We start from the raw sequence: 19,363 nt of genomic DNA, 5'->3' as shown, positions 1-19,363 counted from the left end.
AAACTAGTGGAAGAAAATAAATTAAAGCCTATTAAGGGTCCTCGTGATGTGATGACGCCAATTCATAGTTTGTTTGCTGACGATATATTCATCTTTGCAAATGCATCTATCAGATATGTTAGACATCTGAAGAAGTTTCTCAACATGTATCAAGAATTTTCTGGCCAATATATCAATTTGGAGAAAAGTAAATTGTTTGTGGGCTCGATATCTTCTCAGAGAAAGAGGGCTATTGTAGAAGAATTGGGGATTTCCCTTTGTACATTTCCTACAAGATACCTGGGGGTGGAGATTTTTAAAGGTAGAGTTAAGAAAGATTTTGTGATGCCTATTATGGACAAAGTAAAAGGCCGTTTGGCTGGGTGGAAGGGCAAGATGTTATCCTTGGCAGGAAGAGTTGAATTAGTGAAATCGGTGATTATGAGTATGCCAGCTCATAGTTTTGCTGTGTATTGGTGGCCGTCGTCGCTAATTACAACTTTGGAGAGATGGATGTGCAATTTTGTCTGGTCAGGAGAGATTGATGCCACAAAAAAAATTGTTGTTAATTGGGATCAATGTTGTAAGCCGAAGGAGGAAGGGGGGTTAGGATTGAGAAGATTGAGAGATATGAATAAAGCTATGCTCTGTAAAACAGCATGGCGTATCAAGCATGAAAATTCCTTGACCAGTAGATTCTTGAGAGCTAGATTCCTAAATAAACAGGGGTTACCGAAGGAAGGATATAGTGCTTCTTCCATATGGCCTGGCATTAGGAAAATTTGGAATTTTATTTCTTCAAAGGAGAGATGGGTAGTTGGTGATGGTTGCAATATAAAATTTTGGAAGGATAATTGGGTGGGAGGCTTTGCGCTGGAAGAGTATGTGGAAGATGTGGATAGATCGATGCTTGATGGAAAGGTGGACAGATTTATCGTCAATCATAGGTGGAACATACCTGTGGTAAATTCATGCTTCATGACAGATGTTTTTAATGCTGTTTTGCAAATTAAAATCCCAAATTATGAATGTGTTGACAGATGTGTTTGGAGTCTTTCTTATGATGGGAATTTTAATTTGAAATCTGCATGGGAGGATATTAGAGAAAAAAAGCCAAAGGTTCCCTGGGCTTCGCTCATTTGGTGTAAGAAGCAACAACCGCGGGTCTCATCTCTTGCTTGGAGGGTGATTCATGGAAAGGCTCATACTGATGAAATGGTAAAAAAAAAAGCTGTGCCTCTTGCTTCCAGATGTGTCCTTTGTAAGGCAGCAGAAGAGACAATGCAACATCTATTTATAGAGTGCCCTTTTTCTAATGAAATCTGGAACGATTTATGTCAATGTTTTAACCTTAGATGGAGTGCTCAGGTCTCTATTTTGGAGCTCGCCCAATGGTGGAAAAGAAATAATAAAAATGTGAGCTGCAAGGAGGCGTGGACCATGGGTTTTGGTATTGTTATAGATCACTTGTGGAGGGAAAGAAATAATAGAGTCTATGAGGGTGTGGAGCGGATAACAAAATATACCTCGCTAATGGTGATTGAAGAAATTAGAAGAAATGCTCCTATAGCAAAGGGAGTTAATTCCTTGGTAGACCTTATGTGTTGCAAACGTCTGGGATTATCTATCCAAAAAGATAATCGTCGTCACATTTTGGAGGTTTATTGGTGCAAACCCCCCATCAATTGGATCAAATTAAATTTTGACGGGAGCTCTTTGGGAAACCCTGGGCACGCTGGAGCGGGAGGAATTTTTCGAGATCATTTTGGTAAAGTGTTATGTTCATATAAAAAATATATGGGAGTGACAGGGGTATTTGAGGCTGAAGTAGAGGGGCTGATGGAGGGTTTGATGCGAGCCAAGGACATGGACATTCAACATTTGTGGATTGAGTCAGACTCGAGTGCTGTTGTGTTTTTAATTCAGCAAAGGAAGATTCCTTGGTTTGTTTTGCAAAGGTGGCTATATCTCCAGCCTTACATGAGAAAAATTTCTTGGAAAATTTCTCACAATTACAGAGAGGGGAATTCAGTGGCAGATTTCTTGGCAAGAGATGCGGCTAAGAGTGGTATTTCAGGAGTTGATGTGATATTGCCTCCTCACATAGGGGATTTTCTTTCTAGAGATGCCGAGGGAAGACCAAATTATAGATTCCCTTAGAGTTTTCCCTTTCTCCTGCTGATGGCAATGCCGAAGGTGGGAAGATAGGGAGGATATTGGTTCTTTTTATTGTTGGATTGGTTGTTGGGTTGTAATTTTTCCTCCTTTATGTCTTCTTATGAAATAAAATTTTAGCGAAAAAAAAGGTCATTTATTTCTGCATCTAATGATAGTTAAAATTTCCAATTCAATTTTTAATTAATCTTATTGATACCTCTCTCTCTCTCTCTCTCTCTCTCTCTCAGAGGTTTCTAAGGGGGGAAATTTACCGTCCACCTATGTTATTGTTGACACCCAAACATGAGTTATTTGTTCATATGCATTGTTATTTTCATTTTAAAAGGGAGAATATATTTGGGAGCAGCAATTTTGATTGATGTGAACTCTATATTGAGAATCCCGCATGGAAAAATCTGGGACTTTGGATGCCTTCATCTATCAGTTGGGCCTTTTCACCTAATAGATAATATTTTTTGTTTGGACCCTTCAACTCCTTATTCATTCCGAAACTCGTTGTAGCTTTTGATATTCTTAGTTTTTTAATTCCTCGCAAACTTGCATCTGAAATAATCTAGTTTTTTTTTTTGGAAGACCTTATCTGCTTTACCTTTTTATTATATAGCACTGATAGACAAAGGCAAACATTCATTCTTACCATACTTAGTCTTCTTATTTGGTCAATATATAATGTCTTGGAGGATTACATGTATTTTCGTACGCATTGATACAATTATCCACATACTCGGTAATTCAATGGAGTGATTCTCTGCCAAAATTCAGACTTGAAGTATTTTTTTACTTTTTAACACAGACGGGCTCGATCAGCCTAGACGGGCCTCACCTTAGTTTTGCTCTGTCGCCCGTTTATGTAATTTGGTGGTCTCAATTAGGTTCTGGGCTTTAATTGAGCTTCTACTAGTTGGATCTTAAACGGACTAATGCACTATTTATCTTCTATTTTTTGTCTTAATCCTTAGAATCTGTCTTGGGACTTTAGAAAATTTAATATATTTATCATAGTTTATTAAATGATCAATGATTTTAAAAAAATTATACTTAATTACATGCACAAATTGATAAAAAATATCAATATATAGCTTATAAATGGTCGAATTGAGTCAGGCATGTAAACCATTGGGGGAACATCGGGCTTATCCCGTGCATCAAGAACGACCGATTATAAATGGGCTGAGTTTGAACCAAACAAGTTTATTAATTGGGTCCGTCTTGATTAGGCCTATCTAAATTGACACCCCTATATAAAACAGTGACCTAGGGGCAGCGAATGGAGTAGAGTTGATCCAAGAAAAAAAATTCAGGAGTTGTAGGTCGCTATGAGAGAGAGAGAGAGAGGGAGAGAAGTGTTCTAACACGTTAGGATTGAACAAAGGGTTGAGTTTTAGTGGAGGGTTAAAATTTTCATTTGCATTTTATATTAACACCATCAGTAGAAATGGAAACAAGTTTTTCATTCTATAAATGTGTTTAAAATGGAAATGCTTGCCATTTGCCCTTTTTTCCCATAGCTTTGGGAAATTACCATGGAATGGATATCGAGGAACTGCTAAGGACAAACAAGAAGACATATTTAAATGGTAAAAAACGGGAATGTCATTTTAATTGCATTTTTGCTAACTAGGGGCATGACAATAATTAAGAGGTATAATGAGTAAGAAGAAAATAACTCTAACCGGTTGTGTGCTTTTGCGCCCTTACCTTCCTCTCCCTGTTTGATGCTTAAGTGTGTGCTTTCATTGGCCTTGTGCTGGCACAAGGGTCACACGACTAGGTAGTGTTCTCTCTCTCAATGAGAAATTATTATAGAACTTAATTACTCAATATTTATAGATAAGAATTTAAAAAGACATAAGAAAAAAGAGATTTTGTGCTCATAGCTAGCTTAACTCCGTGTTTATTGGTTAGAACTTAGCTCCTTTAGATGTTCTAGTATGAAAAAGTAATTTGATTTAGATTAAATGAGTTAAAAGAGCTAGGTAGACTTAATTAATTTTGGTGAAGTGGTAAGGAAAAACAGCCATAGGTTAGGCTTTATATCAAGTATGACTTCTAATAAAACTGATTGGAAAGTAGGGATCCACGTAGCACAGACCCGGTTGGGATAGCCATAGCCAACTAGCTAGAAAGAAAATTTCTTACATTTTTAATTTTTATTTTAAACATAATACTTGGTCTAACAATTTAAGCTAACAAGAGAAAACATATATTTCTTTTAGGAAGTGGTTAGATATGCTGCCAACTTTTCTAGAACTAAGGGCAATGGAATGATTAGAATGATTGGTGACACTAGGGGACTTTTCCAAAGGAAAGAGGAGAGCCCAACATTTTTCCACTTATTTTCATAAACCTCAATAATATCTTTAACACAAATATTTTCTGTCTAAAAGCATGGCCCTTCCGCCAATGCCCTATAAAAGGATATACTCGGATATCGATTAAAAGGGTGCGATGGTCATTTCGTAAACTCTTGTCTGGCGCGAACAGAAACACATCACCATATCATGCTTTTTGTTTGTACGAGTGGTTTACATCTGAGAGACCAAAGAAGTAAAAAACAAAGATTTTACAAATTTCTTTTTTAATAAAAAAAGCCATTTATTTGTGGTTGCAGGAAGGAGAGAGAGAGATTGATTCGTCTTCCACCCATAAGCTAACCAGCCGCCACCCTAACCAACTCCAATTTTCTAACTCACAACTCGTACTCCAACAGTGAGAAGCCCAAAAGAAGATGATAATATATTATAATGTGATGCCCGACACTACCGTTGACGCCTAAGATTCCTAGTGACACCACCACGCGTTTCACAGCTTGACGCTTCTTCCTCCTCCTCCTCCTCCTTCTTCTTCTTGCTCTCAGTTGACAACACGAGGAGTTGCAGTACTACAGGAAGAAGTGGTGGAACATGTCGTCGTCATCTCCCTCGTACCAGCTGCTATCACCAGAAGCAGCTTCAGCTTCACCTTCCCTTCGCTTCCTCCACTCCCTGAGAAGCGCATCGTTGTATGTTAATTCCCTTCCTTCTTCCTTCCCGGCCTGTAAGCTTATTTTCTCTAACTCTCTACTTTTGGTTTTCAGTTGGGTTGCGGCGGTGTCTGCATGGATTTCTTGGCAGTGGTGGCTGCTTTTCCTAAACCAGATGACAAGATTCGCTCCACCACCTCCAAGGTACACTACTCCCACTTATAAAATGCTCTTACTGAGTTCTTACCACTGGGGTTTCTTCATATATCCTCTCTCTCTCTCTCTCTCTCTCACTTGATGATGTTTTCAATTTTTGGGGTAGGTTCAAGGGGGTGGCAATGCTGCGAATACATTGACTTGTGCTGCTCGTTTGGGTCTCAATCCAAGGTTCATTTCTAAGGTCTGGATTTATTTATTTATTTATTTTTTTAATAAATGTCTTTTCTCAATTAGGATGCTCATTTTACTGTTCTGGTTGGAATCAAACTTGGGTATGTTTTGTTATTATTAGGAAATGTGATTTGGTGAAGATAATCTTTCTCCAGATTCTCTTGTTTGTGTTGCCGAGGATAATATTGTAGTTTTGGGTTTTTTTACTAGGTTGCTGATGATGCTCGAGGGAGAGCTATACTGGAGGAGTTAAAAGCTGATGGTGTAGATACTTCTTATATTGTGGTAAGCTTCTTGTAGTTCAGTTAATTTGTTTCTCATGTTTTATCATTTTGGCAAATTTTATGTTTGCTTGAATTCTTGATCTGTTTCGAAGATTGTCCAGTTCGACATATTTTGATGATGATTCGAATGAGATTTTTTTCTCTAAGATCTGTGATGGTAGCGTATGATCTAACCAACCATGACCCAATGGGTTGACCTAACTTGAAGGAGTATATACATGTTATAATGTCTTATTGTGTAAGCAAGTGAGATTTGGGGATTTTTATGTTAGGGTTTCTGGACGAGAGTTTCTTGCTGTGATTTGGGTGTGATGTTTCCAGGTTGACACTGAGAGTGGGGGTGAATTAGTGGTTCCAAAAATTTTCTTATCTGCAACCCAACAAAAACTTCCAATTTCCAAGTTCTCGATTGGCCGGGGCAATCCCGTAATTACCAATCACGCAATAACGACACGTCCACCTCACACCACAATGTGATTGGGTCTACCAGACAATGTCCTACCACTCTACACAACACGCACTTCAAATATATGTAGAAAAGTAAATACGAGACAAGAACACCAGATATATGTGGTTCGGCCAACGTGCTTACATCCCCGGAGGAATACCTATATAGGGTTTCGTATTTCCCTCATACTCTACTTTGTCAACCGCTACAATGGTCCAGGAACACCTATCACTGCTTCAATCTGAGATGCAACTCAGACAAGGGCAACAACCCCACACCCTAGACAAGTCCCAACTTGCTAGGTTCACAATTTTAAATCAATAAAATAAAATCCCAACCCAATACATCATTGATCTAGAGTTTCTAAATAATATTCACTCTAGAACACGAAAATAGGGATCTCAGATACAGGTTACCTTAGCCTGTGTAAATCCCATTTTTGATTGCTTAGTTAACGCTTAAACGGAACCTCGAATGCTTCTTATTCAATTGAACACTAAATCAACATGATAGCAACACCCAATAGTAATGTCTCCCCTTTCATGATCTCTATTGTAACATTAGAGAATAACGCATGATAGCACAATGTCAGAGTTGCAAAACTAGAATTGAACTTCCCCTTTTCTCTATATCTCTCTTTCTCTCTCGGTTTTTGCTAGATATTGAGAGACACAATATTCTGCTGATCGAACCTGTTTTTATTGCTGAAAACAGAAATCTACTTAACCGATTGGACTGCTCATGCGTGAAGGAGTCCTCTTATTATGAAATTCTACTCATACTCTACTTTTCCCTACGCATAGTAGAAGCACGACACCTTTCCGTACTTCTTTCCCTCTTGCTTTGTTAAACTGCCACATCACCATAGTTGTAACATGTTTAGGAAACTCCCACATTTTTAGATTTTAGATAGACTTTGATAGAAACTCTTTCTCTCATGTATTGGATAGTATCGATTCACACAAGAAAAAGAGATCACGTAGAATTTGTGCTTCTTAAACTCCTTCTACCCTACCCCATTCACACTGGTAATCTTACCAAGATCGTGACACCTCAAGATGTTTATGAAGAGCGATTGCTGCATTATCGTTTTGCACTCGTGGCTAAGATTAATTTCAGATTTATTTCATTGGATGCGGTTAGGAAGGAAGCAGTGGAATCATGGAAGCTTAAGGAGAGGGTTTTTATTAAGCCTATGGGCTTCAGTTACACCCTTTTTCAGTTTGAGGCAAAAAGAGATATGACAACCATCTGGAAGAGGAGCCCTATTAGGATTGGGGGTCAATCCATTCGGTTTCAATGCTGGAAGCCGGAATTTAACGTCGACAACTCGACAGTCACCAAGTTAGTCTGGATCAGATTTCCAGAGCTTCCCTTCGAATACTGGCACGAGCAAATCCTCTTGTCCATGGCAAAAGCAGTGGGAAGGTCATTGGACATAGACAAATGAACCAGAAACACTTCCATTGGTAACTATGCTCGAATCCTTGTAGAGATGGAGATTTCGGAGCATCGTCTGGAGGAAATCCAGGTAGAGAGGCAGTACCCTGGAAGGGGGACTTATTCTGGTTCAAACAAAGAATCCTCTATGAGGATGAGATGGGCAAGTGTGGCTTCTGTAAACGCATTGGCCATACCATTCATGGTTGCAGAGGGCTGTCGATGCTACGCCAAAGACAAAGATGCCACTAATGGTGTTGTGGGGGTGACTTGGGTGGAGAAGATGCCTTCTACGGTGGCTGGAGTGGTGGATTCCGGCAGGGACAAGGGAGAGTCCCAGTATGGTAAGAACTCAAATTCAAAATCAAACGTACTTTGTTTTTACAAATGGACTTGAAAGCCCTTTGTTGAAGAATTCTGTTTCTTTCCATTATCACATGTAACCATAAATCAACCTCTTCGGCTCCAGCTGGGCAGCAACACCAGTCTTTAGTTTCTTATATGGACAGCACATGTAAATTACCTATAGAATCCCATTGTTTTTCTGCTCCATTGTATCATTTACCAATCAGCTTTGCTTCCCATTATAATCCATGTGATGACAAGTTGGGCAGCAATCAATTGACATATTCAATGTTATATATCCAATTCAATTGAACGGCCTCTCTTCACTTATAGTAACAATTGAACCAAGATGGTTCAAATTGAATCATAGATTCACTTAATTGATCCACCAACTATTGAACCACTCTCATGAATTTAGCCACACCACATCACCTTCTAGTTGCCAACAATTACAACATTTAATCCAATTGCCCAATAGGGTGTTCTTGAGAGATCTCCACTGTAATAACATAATGAATCATCTTCTTCTTCGCCTAAGGACGTAGCACATTACACCAGTGTGTGAACCTAGTTAAATCTCTGTATCTTACATGAATCTATTTTACTTTTCTTCATTTTTCTGTGATTTTTGACCTAATAGTAAACCTTTTAAGAATCAAGGTTCATAAATAAGATCCAGTCATTGAACTAGGGAACTTATGCAATTGGAATTTTTTATGGATCTTTTAGTGCTCATCATGGCTGAATTTGAAGTCAAATACTATAAACTGGTGGGAAAATATCAGACCAAACAGAATAAAAATCAGTATTTGTGAGTTGTCTCAACTGTCACTTTGGAAAGCATATACATCCAATAGTTTTGAAGTTATCTTTTATTAGATTGAATTGTATATGGGTCTCACATACTTCTTTTTCTTTTAATCTAATATCTGTCTCATTTGTTTCTGCATCTAGTGACAGTTATAATTTCCTATTCAATTTTTGTCAATCTTCTTGATCATTCTTTTGTTAATACCTTTCTTTCTTCCAGGTTTCAAAGGATGGAAATTCACCATTCACCTATGTCATTGTTGACAGCCAAACGTGAGTAATCTGTTCGTATGTATTCTTAATCTTAATTTTAATTTTAAAAGGGAGAAGATATTTAGGAGCACCAATTTTAATTGATTTGAACCCCGATGTTGGGAATAATCTCACATTATAAAATTTTGGGACCTCTGGTGCCTTCATCTACCAGTTGGGCCTTTTCACCTAATAGCTTAATCTTTTTCTATTAAACACTTCAACTCCTAATTTTTCTCAAAACTTCTTGTAGCTTTTGATATATTTCACAGTTTTAAAATTCCTTGCAAATTTTTATCTGAAATAATCTACCTTTTCTTTGTTTAGAAAACCTCATATTTTCTACATTTTATTATATAGTATTATGAACGGTCTAGGATTTTTTAGGTAAATAGTTTAGGTTTTACTATACTTAGTCTTTTATTAGGTGATGCTATAATTTCTTAGAGAATTACAAATATTTTCATAGGAAATTTTCCACATAGACAAGCTAGTTATGCTTACGTTGCTAATTAAATGAGCATTGTATGATTTATTATTTATATTGTGAAATTATGGTCAGTTGAATGTAGATATTAGTAGTGGGAAGTGTTTAATTAGTTATTAGAAATTGTGGGAGAGATTATAAAAGTAACAATTGAGTAGTTGTAATAACCACAATTGTACGTGTATTTTTCTCATGAATATAAAGTAAGAAAAGAGGCTTAGATAAATCGGTTCTTAAATTTTTTCTCTTGAGAAAAAAGAGGTCAGGCTTCCTCCGTAAATCCAAGAGGGCGGCTGCCTCCTAATTAGCTAAAACCTCTATTTTCCTTACTTTATCTCTTCTAGCTATCTTCTCTCTTTGTCATATTATCTCTCCCTCTCTCTCCTATACGTATCATCTGGTATCAGAAGCAGATCCCACATGGAGCAATTCTAGATACTCAATTCAGAAATCTGGATTTATTGGAAGCAATCTTAAAAAAGATTGAATTGCTGCCCACGACCATGATACATGTGTACTTAGAGCAACCAACAAGGGAGGAAGAAAAAGAAGAAGCAAAGAAGACAAAGAAAAAGAAGAAGAAGAGGAAGGTACCATTCACCACTTCCTTCAAGGAGATACCCATCTCTACAACTAGATCCACACAACTTGAATTGTCCATTCCAGGTTCATTGACTGGAACTTTTACTATCAAGATATGAGATCCTGGTCGTCTTTGTGTCAAGGACAATTCTAGGGGGAGGGAATGATACGTGCCTAGACAAACTAGCTATGCTTACTTGGCTAAATGGGCACTTTATGCTTACTTCCAGGGGAAGTGTTTAATTAGTTATTAAAAATTGTGGGAGAGGTTATAGAAGTGGGAAGTGGGTAGTTGTGATAACTACCATTGTACATATACTTATTTGATGAATATGAAGTAAGAAAGAAAACTTGGATAAATAGGTGTTCCTACAATTTCTCTCTTGAGAGAAAAGAGGTCAAGCTTCCTCAGTAAAGCCAAGAGGACGGTTGCTTCTTAATTAGCCAAAACCCCTATTTTCCCTACTTTGTCTTTTCTATTTTCTCTCTTTCTCATATTTCTCTCCCTTTCTCTCCTACATACTAGGTAATGCAATGTAGTATTTTTCACTTTTTAGCATATATCAAAAGCCACGTACTAAATGTGTTTCATCAATCCACCTTTAGAAATAGGCAGGGAATTTTCCATTTTTGTGTTGTCATGGTTTCCTGAGCATGTAGATCATCTTCTAATGAAGAATTCCTTTGCTTTGTCCCGGACCGCCCAGAACAGGGATAAGAATAATAGTTATCTTTATGCTCTTTTTAACAAACTATTTTCAATTTCTTATAAAAAACATATAAAGGCAAAACAAGGAGAAAATTTTGAGACAACTATTGCCTCAGAGTTGGTTTGAGATTTGAACCAATATTATGAATTTATATTTGGCCCAACTGATCAGGTTTAAGTACTTGAGAACCTGCAAGTTGATGGGTCAAGCCACCTAGCTACCTAGAAATCATGGGAACCCAAGTGGGTTAGTATGATCACTAGTAAAAAAACAGACAATAACTCAGCATGTACAAGTGCATCCTCAACAAAAGAACTCAATCTGTTGTTCATTTTGCAAGTTGTGTTGTGCATCCTTTTTTTTTTTTTTGGTTAGTGACGGGTATTCACGTCTTTGGCCTAACTGTCTCGCGGGTCATACTGACCCTAGAACTGCATGGATTGAGTTATATTGTGGTTACAATGAAAACCATTCAACTTTCATCGAAAATAGTGAAGAGCACTAAAAACCCAGTGTGAGTGGCCTCAACGAGGTAAGAGGAGTTGAACTTAGTATCACATGCTTCTTGAGGCGAAGGTCCCTAACCAACTCGACTACCCTCTTGGGATTGTTGTGCATCCTCAATATATTAATTTTTTTTACTATTTTCAGGAAGACCCGTACATGTATTTTCACTCCAGGAAACCCTCACATGGTGCCGGATAATCTTTCTCAAACAAGCTTATCATCTGCATTGGATGAAGCAAGATTCGTATACTTTGATGGTAGATTGCAAAAGATTGCTTTAATTGTTGCACAAGAGGTAATTGCAAGAAAGCATCCCACTTTCTTCTGATATTTGATAGCATTAAAACCTCTTGTTGCTTGGATGTAGAAACCTGAAAGTTGTCTTCTTTAAGAATCCTTGGAACAATTTTTTTTTTTTTTAATACTCATTGGGCAAGATTCTGAAATATATATTATATTTTCTAGCATATCCATGTCTTATTAATTAAACTTCAATCGAGAATGAAGGAATGTATATGGTTTAACAATGAATCCAAAGTTTGCCCTTCCATTATCAAAAAATTTATCTGCTTTGTTTAATGAATTCACTACATATGAGCAAAAGGGAACTTGATAGCCTATCAGAGAAAAAAAAAAAGGAACTTAAGAGATGTTCGCACATAGTTTTAATTAATAGGTGTTAAAGTTTTTTTTTTTTTTTTTTTTTTTTTTTGCTTTTCTTGAGCTTAAATAAACTTTCTATCTGGGTATTAATCAAGAAATTGTCCTCACTCCTCAATAAATGTCCCTATTGGACAATTCGTCACCTTCCCTCCTCCCCATTGATGCAAAACTACACTCTGACGTCGTGAAGAACAAAAATGTGTATCAAGATTTTCTAGCACATCCATGTTGCTGCTCAATATGTCTCTTAATGTACTTATTGAGACTGCCACTGATATTGATACTTTAATCCTTATACACCATCTCTTGAAATATTCTAGTGCAGGCAATTCGGAGGAAAATCCCTATTTTAATTGATGCCGAAAAACCCAGGGAAGGATTGGACGATCTTTTGTATTTAGTAGATTATGTTGTATGCTCAGCGAAATTTCCTCAGGCAAGTTCATGCTATTATTGGATAATACTGTGATTTTCGTGTTTCTCATAGAAGTTTAGATTTTGTATAATATCAAAGGGAGGGTTACTAGCATTCTATTATTGGTTAATGTTGTCTTTAATTTTAGAAACTCACATAGGTCACAAGTCAATTTTTTTTTTTTCCTTTTTCTATTGTATGTAGTCTTGAAGTTTGAGGAACTTCTCACCTCATAATCAGTTCTGTGTTATGCAGGCATGGACAAAGACCCCATCAATTCCAAGTGCATTGGTATCAATCCTTTTGAGATTACCAAATGTCAAATTTGTGATTGTTACCCTTGGAGTTGATGGCTGCATAATGCTTGATAGATGTGTAGAAGGTGAGTGTGCTTCAATGCCTATTCCTGTGTGATTTTGACTTCGACACCTCTTATCAAGGTTTAAGATTTTTCTCTTGCCCCCCATCTCACTGATTCAAAAAAGAGAGATCTGGCCAGTATGCCCTATTCCACATTCTACATTCCCTAATCAACACATGACACAACATAATCATAAGAATTTAAAAGACATCATAGATAATTACTTAATTGTTTAACAATTAACATTGATGACTGATGAGTCACATTCACATACATTGAAAATTAAAGTAACTCCAAATGTGGATGAAGAGGTAGTATTCTCTACTCTTTAAATTTCAATGAGTGTAGGAATGGAGATCCTCAAGCAAAATCACCAAAATCCTTGCTCCTTAGTGTTTTTCTTCAAGAAAGCAGAGAGAGTGGCGAGATCTAGATATCTTGGTCGAGTTTTTGTACAATTATAACTCGCCAAACATCTCATCTCGTATTTCTGAAAAAGAGAGAGATTAGCGAGATCTCGCTAAGATCATATACTGTGCCTCTTATCTTTGTAGGAACACTCACATAGGGGTGTTTAGTGTTTTTCACTGTTTTCAGTGGATGCGGTTGTGGGGTCAATATGGGTTGGCGAGACTAGTCAGGTCGAAGGCCTGGCCTAGATACCCGGGGTTAGCAAAAAAAGGGGTCTATTCCTGTGCCATTGCCTCATCTTTGACCATCAGTGATGAAGCTGATCCCCTAAGTTTGGTGTTAAGAGAGTGGAAATCAAGGTTGATTTTTTTTAGTATTTTAAAGTTCTACTTAATTACCAGTTGATTATTATCTTTAGCAGAAGTTCCTGAGCTGGAAGAGATTGAGGTGGATGGGGTGGTTGAATTATTGAAACAGAAAATTGATTACAAAAACACTATCCCAACATGCATTTCATCCAAGGTATACAGCAGAAATTAAAGTTTGACTCAGTTCTTTATCTCCTTTTGTTTAAATTTGTTTTCAAATTTAGCCAAGTTGCAATTTTTCTTGAATCCCACAGTCAGTAATAAGGTTGAGAGCAGATGGGATTGGGAAGATGAATGGGAGGTTACTTGTAGGAACAACTGAGAAGATACCAGCTTCAGAGCTTATTGACACCACTGGTGCTGGAGATGCATTCATTGGAGCAATTCTTTATGGTAAGTGAAATGAACCGTGCAATTTTTATGTACTTTTCATTGCCTTGATGTGTGTATGTTTGTTTGTATGTTGATGTATATATGTGCCTGCATGCGCATGTATGTATCACTCTTGCTCCATCTTTTCAGAGGTACCCTTGGTCACCTTTTTTTTGGAACTGTTGAAGGGGTTCTAAGCCTTTTAGACATATTTGTTAAATTGGTGTACGTGGCTGTATATATTTTATTTTTTGAATTGTTATGTTTGTTTTGAATTTTTGACCCCATTTTAAAGATTGAACCACTTCATCAAAATTTAGTGGTAACTTAAATAGGATTTTTTCTTAGGTTTGTAATGGTAACAAAGGGGTTGACCCGATAGGCCAAGCCCAGAGTCCATAAGTGATCTGGTATGGTGGTACGGTACGACCCGATGGATCAACCCAACCTGGAGGAGTATATAAATGTATTATTGTCTTCTTAAGCAAGTCATTTGTGAGATTTCGGGTTTTCGTTTTTGGGTTTCTAGGTGGGAGCTTCTTGCCGCTAGTTTGAGTGTTCTTAAGAGATCTCCATTGTAATTTTTCTTCTAACATAATAAATCATCTTTTTCTTCACCTCAACACATCATACCGATATGTGAATCTTGTTAAATCTCTATGTCTTATGTGAATCTATTTATTTCATCACTTTTCCTTGATGTTTGTCCTAACATGAAGTTGTACTATCTTCAGAATATTCATTTAGTTTAACAATCATCAGTATTACAATCTTTGGCATTTTCTTGGTATAAAACGATGATAGATAGGGATTTGCTTATTCTTGTTCTGTATTGATTGTTAGCTATTTGTGCGGAAATACCACCAGAGAAAATGCTGCCCTTTGCTGCTCAAGTGGTAAGGATATTCCATCTAGTGCAAATATTTTGTGCAAAGACGAAGTTATCTGACTTGTGCTTGTGGCATTTTCTGCAGGCAGCTGCTCGATGCAGAGCTTTAGGGGCTCGAAGTGGTCTTCCATGGCGAACAGATCCATGTCTAGCTCCTTTTTTATGCTAGAGCACTAACATATCAACTATTTGTGTTGGAAATCAATTAAAGGGGTAGTTGTTAGATGAGCTAAGCTGCCTGAGCCCCCCCCCCAAAGATGCCTTTTCGGGAGTGGTTTCTGTATTTGTTGTGATAGTATGTCATTAAGCATTGTATATTTGGTGTTTACCTACTAAACTTCAGAATGATGAAGTTTAATTTGCTCGATGGAATCTAATTTGAATGCGTAAAATTATTCGGAGTTGTCATATCCTGGCTTTGATATAACTTGTTGGGACTCAAGTGTAACTCATACTTAAAAATTAGCTGTTAAGAGAAGGATGCTTAAGTCCATTTGATGAAGTGTGGTGGAACCACATTTGGATGGAACTGTTGGATGGTTTTAGTCTCTTGGTCCTCATCGTCCTCCCTTGCATGGTTTTAAAAATTGGATCGGATTGGTCAAGATCGTCTAGATTAGTTTATTATTGGTCATGTTCGATTTTCGATACTGATCCAATCCTTATCAATCCACTCATAAGGTATAATGATAAAATGGTCCAAAATACCAATTAAAATGACTGATCTGACCTGAACCTTGCTCTTTGGGGTTTTAACCTCTTGGTCATCACCAGCATCACCCCCCCCCCAAAAATATAGTTAATTCGAAAACAGATATGTACGATGATTAAACGAACTAGAAATAATAATACTTTTTAATAATTCGATACAACTAAAATACATACAACAATACAATACTGATTTAATATGTATAATAAGGTTTCTGTAGAAGTTTAAATATGGCATATACAGCACACATAAAATTGAAATTTAAAACTAAATAAGCTTTAAATACCTTTGCAGGATTAGTTGCAATGTCAAAGCCAAAAACTATTAATAGAGTATTATTGTGATTATTAAAACCAATACTTAGGTAAATAGTATTGTAAGCGATTACACGCATGAGATTGGGAGATGATTTCAAATTTGTAGTTATTTCCCACAAAATACATGTTAAAATAACTATTTGCTTAACGGAGAAAATTGGAAAAGATAAAAAGAGGAGGGGGAAATTAATACTTGTTTCTCACAAATTACTAGAAATATGAGTGTTTGGATAAATGGGTTAAGAAACTTACCAAACAAGATCATTTAATGCAATAATTATTATCTCCTGATGTGGCACTTAACTTTTCCCACCCATTCACTTCCAAAGTCTTACCAAAATTAGAAGGACTTCATAGAAAAGTTGTTTTATGTCAATATTTCTTTCTCCTATTTCCTCTCTATTTTTATAGAATTTCACCGCACCTCCATTTCCTCTTATTCATTGAATTCCACTAAAATTTATATATATTCTATTATCTCATTTCCTTTTCTTTTCTTGTTGACCCAACCCACAACATGTGAATCCACTCTCAAAAGTTTTCTGCCCCTTTTTATCCGACAAACAAATGAGCCAAATAGGGAATCCACATCATGATTTGAGGAATCGGATCAGAATTGACCTTGACCGATCTTGATTCTTGATTCTTGATTAATAACATATTGGTAAATCAATACAGACAAAGGGTAAAATAGTCCAAACAACGAATTTTTTTTTTTTTGAAAGCAAGAGTAATTCTATCATCAATATCTGCCTTGATGGATCTCGTTCTCCATACCAAGTTCTCAAACCTTGATCCACATCCCACCGCAATAGGCACCATCGCCGCTTTTATCCCTTTTGTAAAATATCCTCTCTCTCTCTCTCTCTCTCTCATCACTTCATGAGCAGACAGAAAATGTTCAATATGGTTACCATCCTCAAGAAATCGATATCATGTTCTAAATTCACGCCATCACCCAACACCATTCCTTCCTTATCCATTCTATTGGAGACTTAGGTTAATTTGAACACAAATCCCATCCATTGAGATGTACGTGTTTCAAAGCTTTAGTTGCTTCAATAGTGAATAATGCACTACCACTATGGAGATTAATTGCAGAAAGTGAGTTATCATTGAGTGGGATTAGTGAAGCCCTGTACTGCAGTGACAATATATAATCCTAATTTGTGGATGGACATGAAAAAATAATTAAATGCTTTTTTGATTCATTTCTCTTTTTTTTTTTTTTAAAGACGAGTATTCAGACCTTTGGCCTGGGGGTCTACATGAACCCCACAACTGCATGGATCGGATCATATCGGGGTTGAATGAGAACTATTCAACTTTTACTAAAAGCAATGAAGAACACTAAACACCCATGTGTGAGTGGCCCCAAGGAAGTCAGAGGAGTTGAACTTAGAACCACATGCTTCCTGAGGTAAAGGTCTCTTGTCAACTTGGCTACCCATTGGGGTTTTTGATTCACTTCTCCGAAATCTCTGTAATCGTTGAAAATTAAAATTAACCATGGTCATATCAATCTAAATTTCATCACCAAAGCCCGGGTAGAGATGCATGGTTGTGACTGAATGCAAAATTTGATCAAAGTGTGGTGGAACCTTTTAGTCAAATGAAATTCGCCAATTTTCAAATACACACACAAGTTACATAAAAAAAGAAAAGGTACAATTTATCAATACATAAACTGAAATCATTTGGTTTTTCCAAATGCATTTATTCAATCATCCATATGACAGTCTTAGATCCATTAATTTGATCCTATATATACTGTTTCAGAACTCCAGTGTTCGTGTGATCTTAGGCATCCATCAACTTCCAATATTAAAAGCTATTATTGCCAAGAATGAATCTGACATGAAAAGAACCAATGAGGCACTAGTAGCTAATTTGAGTATCAAAGACTTCAAACCAGACCTCCAAAGGACCAAAATGAGTGCCACACCTATAACCACAACAACAATTGATGTGGCTAAGGATACATTGCAAGCAATGTAGATGCACTTCAGTGTTGGTTTAGCTTTTCCTTTGCTAATTTGCAAGAAGGCAAAGATTTCGCTGGATACTGCAGAAGTCAATAAGTTACTGACAATGAGAAATATTTTGTTAATGGAAATTCCTACCTCAAGACGATCAACTTCCTCTGTCCTAGGAGCCTGAACTTTAACTTCAACTTCCAATGTCCTAGGAACTTCAGGGTCTCTAGGTACTTCCTATAACTCACATTCAACAAGTAATTAGAACTCCATTTTCTTAACACAAAAGATGCATAATTATCAGACTAGAATAATAAGGGGACATAGTTCATGTATAGTCCTCTAGCTTGCATACATTCATTATATTCTGACTCTGTAATGAAAAAAAGAGGAGACACATGTGATACAGAGGAATTCACTACTCCCCATAATCCCATATCATAGCACATCAATTGGGAAGCTTGCTTATATTGGTTCAAAAAGAAAGGGAGGCAAGAGAAGAAAAGAGGAAAGGGGGTGATTCACCACCACTTGTCTGGTTGGCCCATGCCATAAGGTGATGAGAAGATATTATCTTTTCCCACACCTTCATTTCATCACATCCAAAATCACTTCCATAATAGCTGATGAAGAAGAAATCTTAAGATCTCAGATAACCTTCCTAATGATGTTTGTGAACTAAGTTCTGCTACTGTGAGTAGAGAAGGACAGCTAGGCTTCTGCAAGTTCTTTTTATGGCTTGGCATTGCTCGATTTATGGGAAACTGTTCCTATGTTCCATTGTCTTGGCTTTCCTAGTAATGATCTTCAAGTACCATTTTCTTGGGTTTGTTTCTCTGGCAAGGTTTTTGGGGCCTTCTGAATCAGGGAAAGCCTTAAATTCCTGCCATTATTTCTTCTTTATTGTTGATAGTTATGAACTAGGAGTTGATTGTCGTATACTTTTATATGAAACTCATGTGGGTTTTTACTTTTTATTTTAATTTTATTTTGTAAGGGCACACACATATTATCTAGATTTTTTTCCCTTTAGCTGGTTTTGTTTTCTATGTTTAGGGTAATTTTTATTGTTCAAAGATGATGACCGGATTGGCCTTTAGTTTCCATCTATGTATTTTTTTTCTTGTAATATCTATCTGCTATTTTATTGACTTCTCTTTTCCTAGTGTTATGATTTTGTTTCTATTTTTCTCTTTCATTTCTTCTGTACAATAAAATATTGATTGTGATTTGACTGTTATATTTAATTGCTTGATGATATTATTTTATCCATTCACCCCAATAGGTTTGAGTTGTTTGGCAATGTTTAGAATCTAGAAAGTGGGAGGATGAAAAGTTAAACGATACCAGTTTCTGTCTAAAAAATGCCACTAGTTGCAATATACTGAATTAACCCATCAAATTGAACGATACTCATGCTGCTTCCTTTTGCTACTTTTTCTGCTATTGTGTTATCTAAACTTAAGAGATAAAGAAAAGATACACGTGTTATATGAAAGCGAATGTTT

At 36.7% G+C, this 19,363-nt stretch overlaps 1 protein-coding gene across 1 annotated transcript; it reads left to right on the top strand.

Annotated features, from left to right (window-relative positions):
• Positions 1-5,212: 5,212 nt before the first annotated feature.
• LOC122089714 (ribokinase-like) lies at positions 5,213-15,098 on the top strand (the record flags this gene model as incomplete). Its single annotated transcript, XM_042659412.1, has 11 exons — positions 5,213-5,323; positions 5,442-5,519; positions 5,720-5,794; positions 9,057-9,109; positions 11,519-11,669; positions 12,363-12,473; positions 12,708-12,834; positions 13,643-13,746; positions 13,847-13,985; positions 14,808-14,860; positions 14,939-15,098. Coding segments are annotated over 11 exons (1,086 nt in total), but the record flags the coding sequence as incomplete, so codon positions are not given.
• Positions 15,099-19,363: the final 4,265 nt, after the last annotated feature.

The sequence above is a fragment of the Macadamia integrifolia genome, chromosome 9, assembly GCF_013358625.1.
Source record: "Macadamia integrifolia cultivar HAES 741 chromosome 9, SCU_Mint_v3, whole genome shotgun sequence".
In the NCBI taxonomy this organism is placed as follows: Eukaryota; Viridiplantae; Streptophyta; class Magnoliopsida; order Proteales; family Proteaceae; genus Macadamia; species Macadamia integrifolia.
Note: the sequence above shows the minus strand (reverse complement) of the source record. Positions and strands in the feature narration are given on the sequence as shown.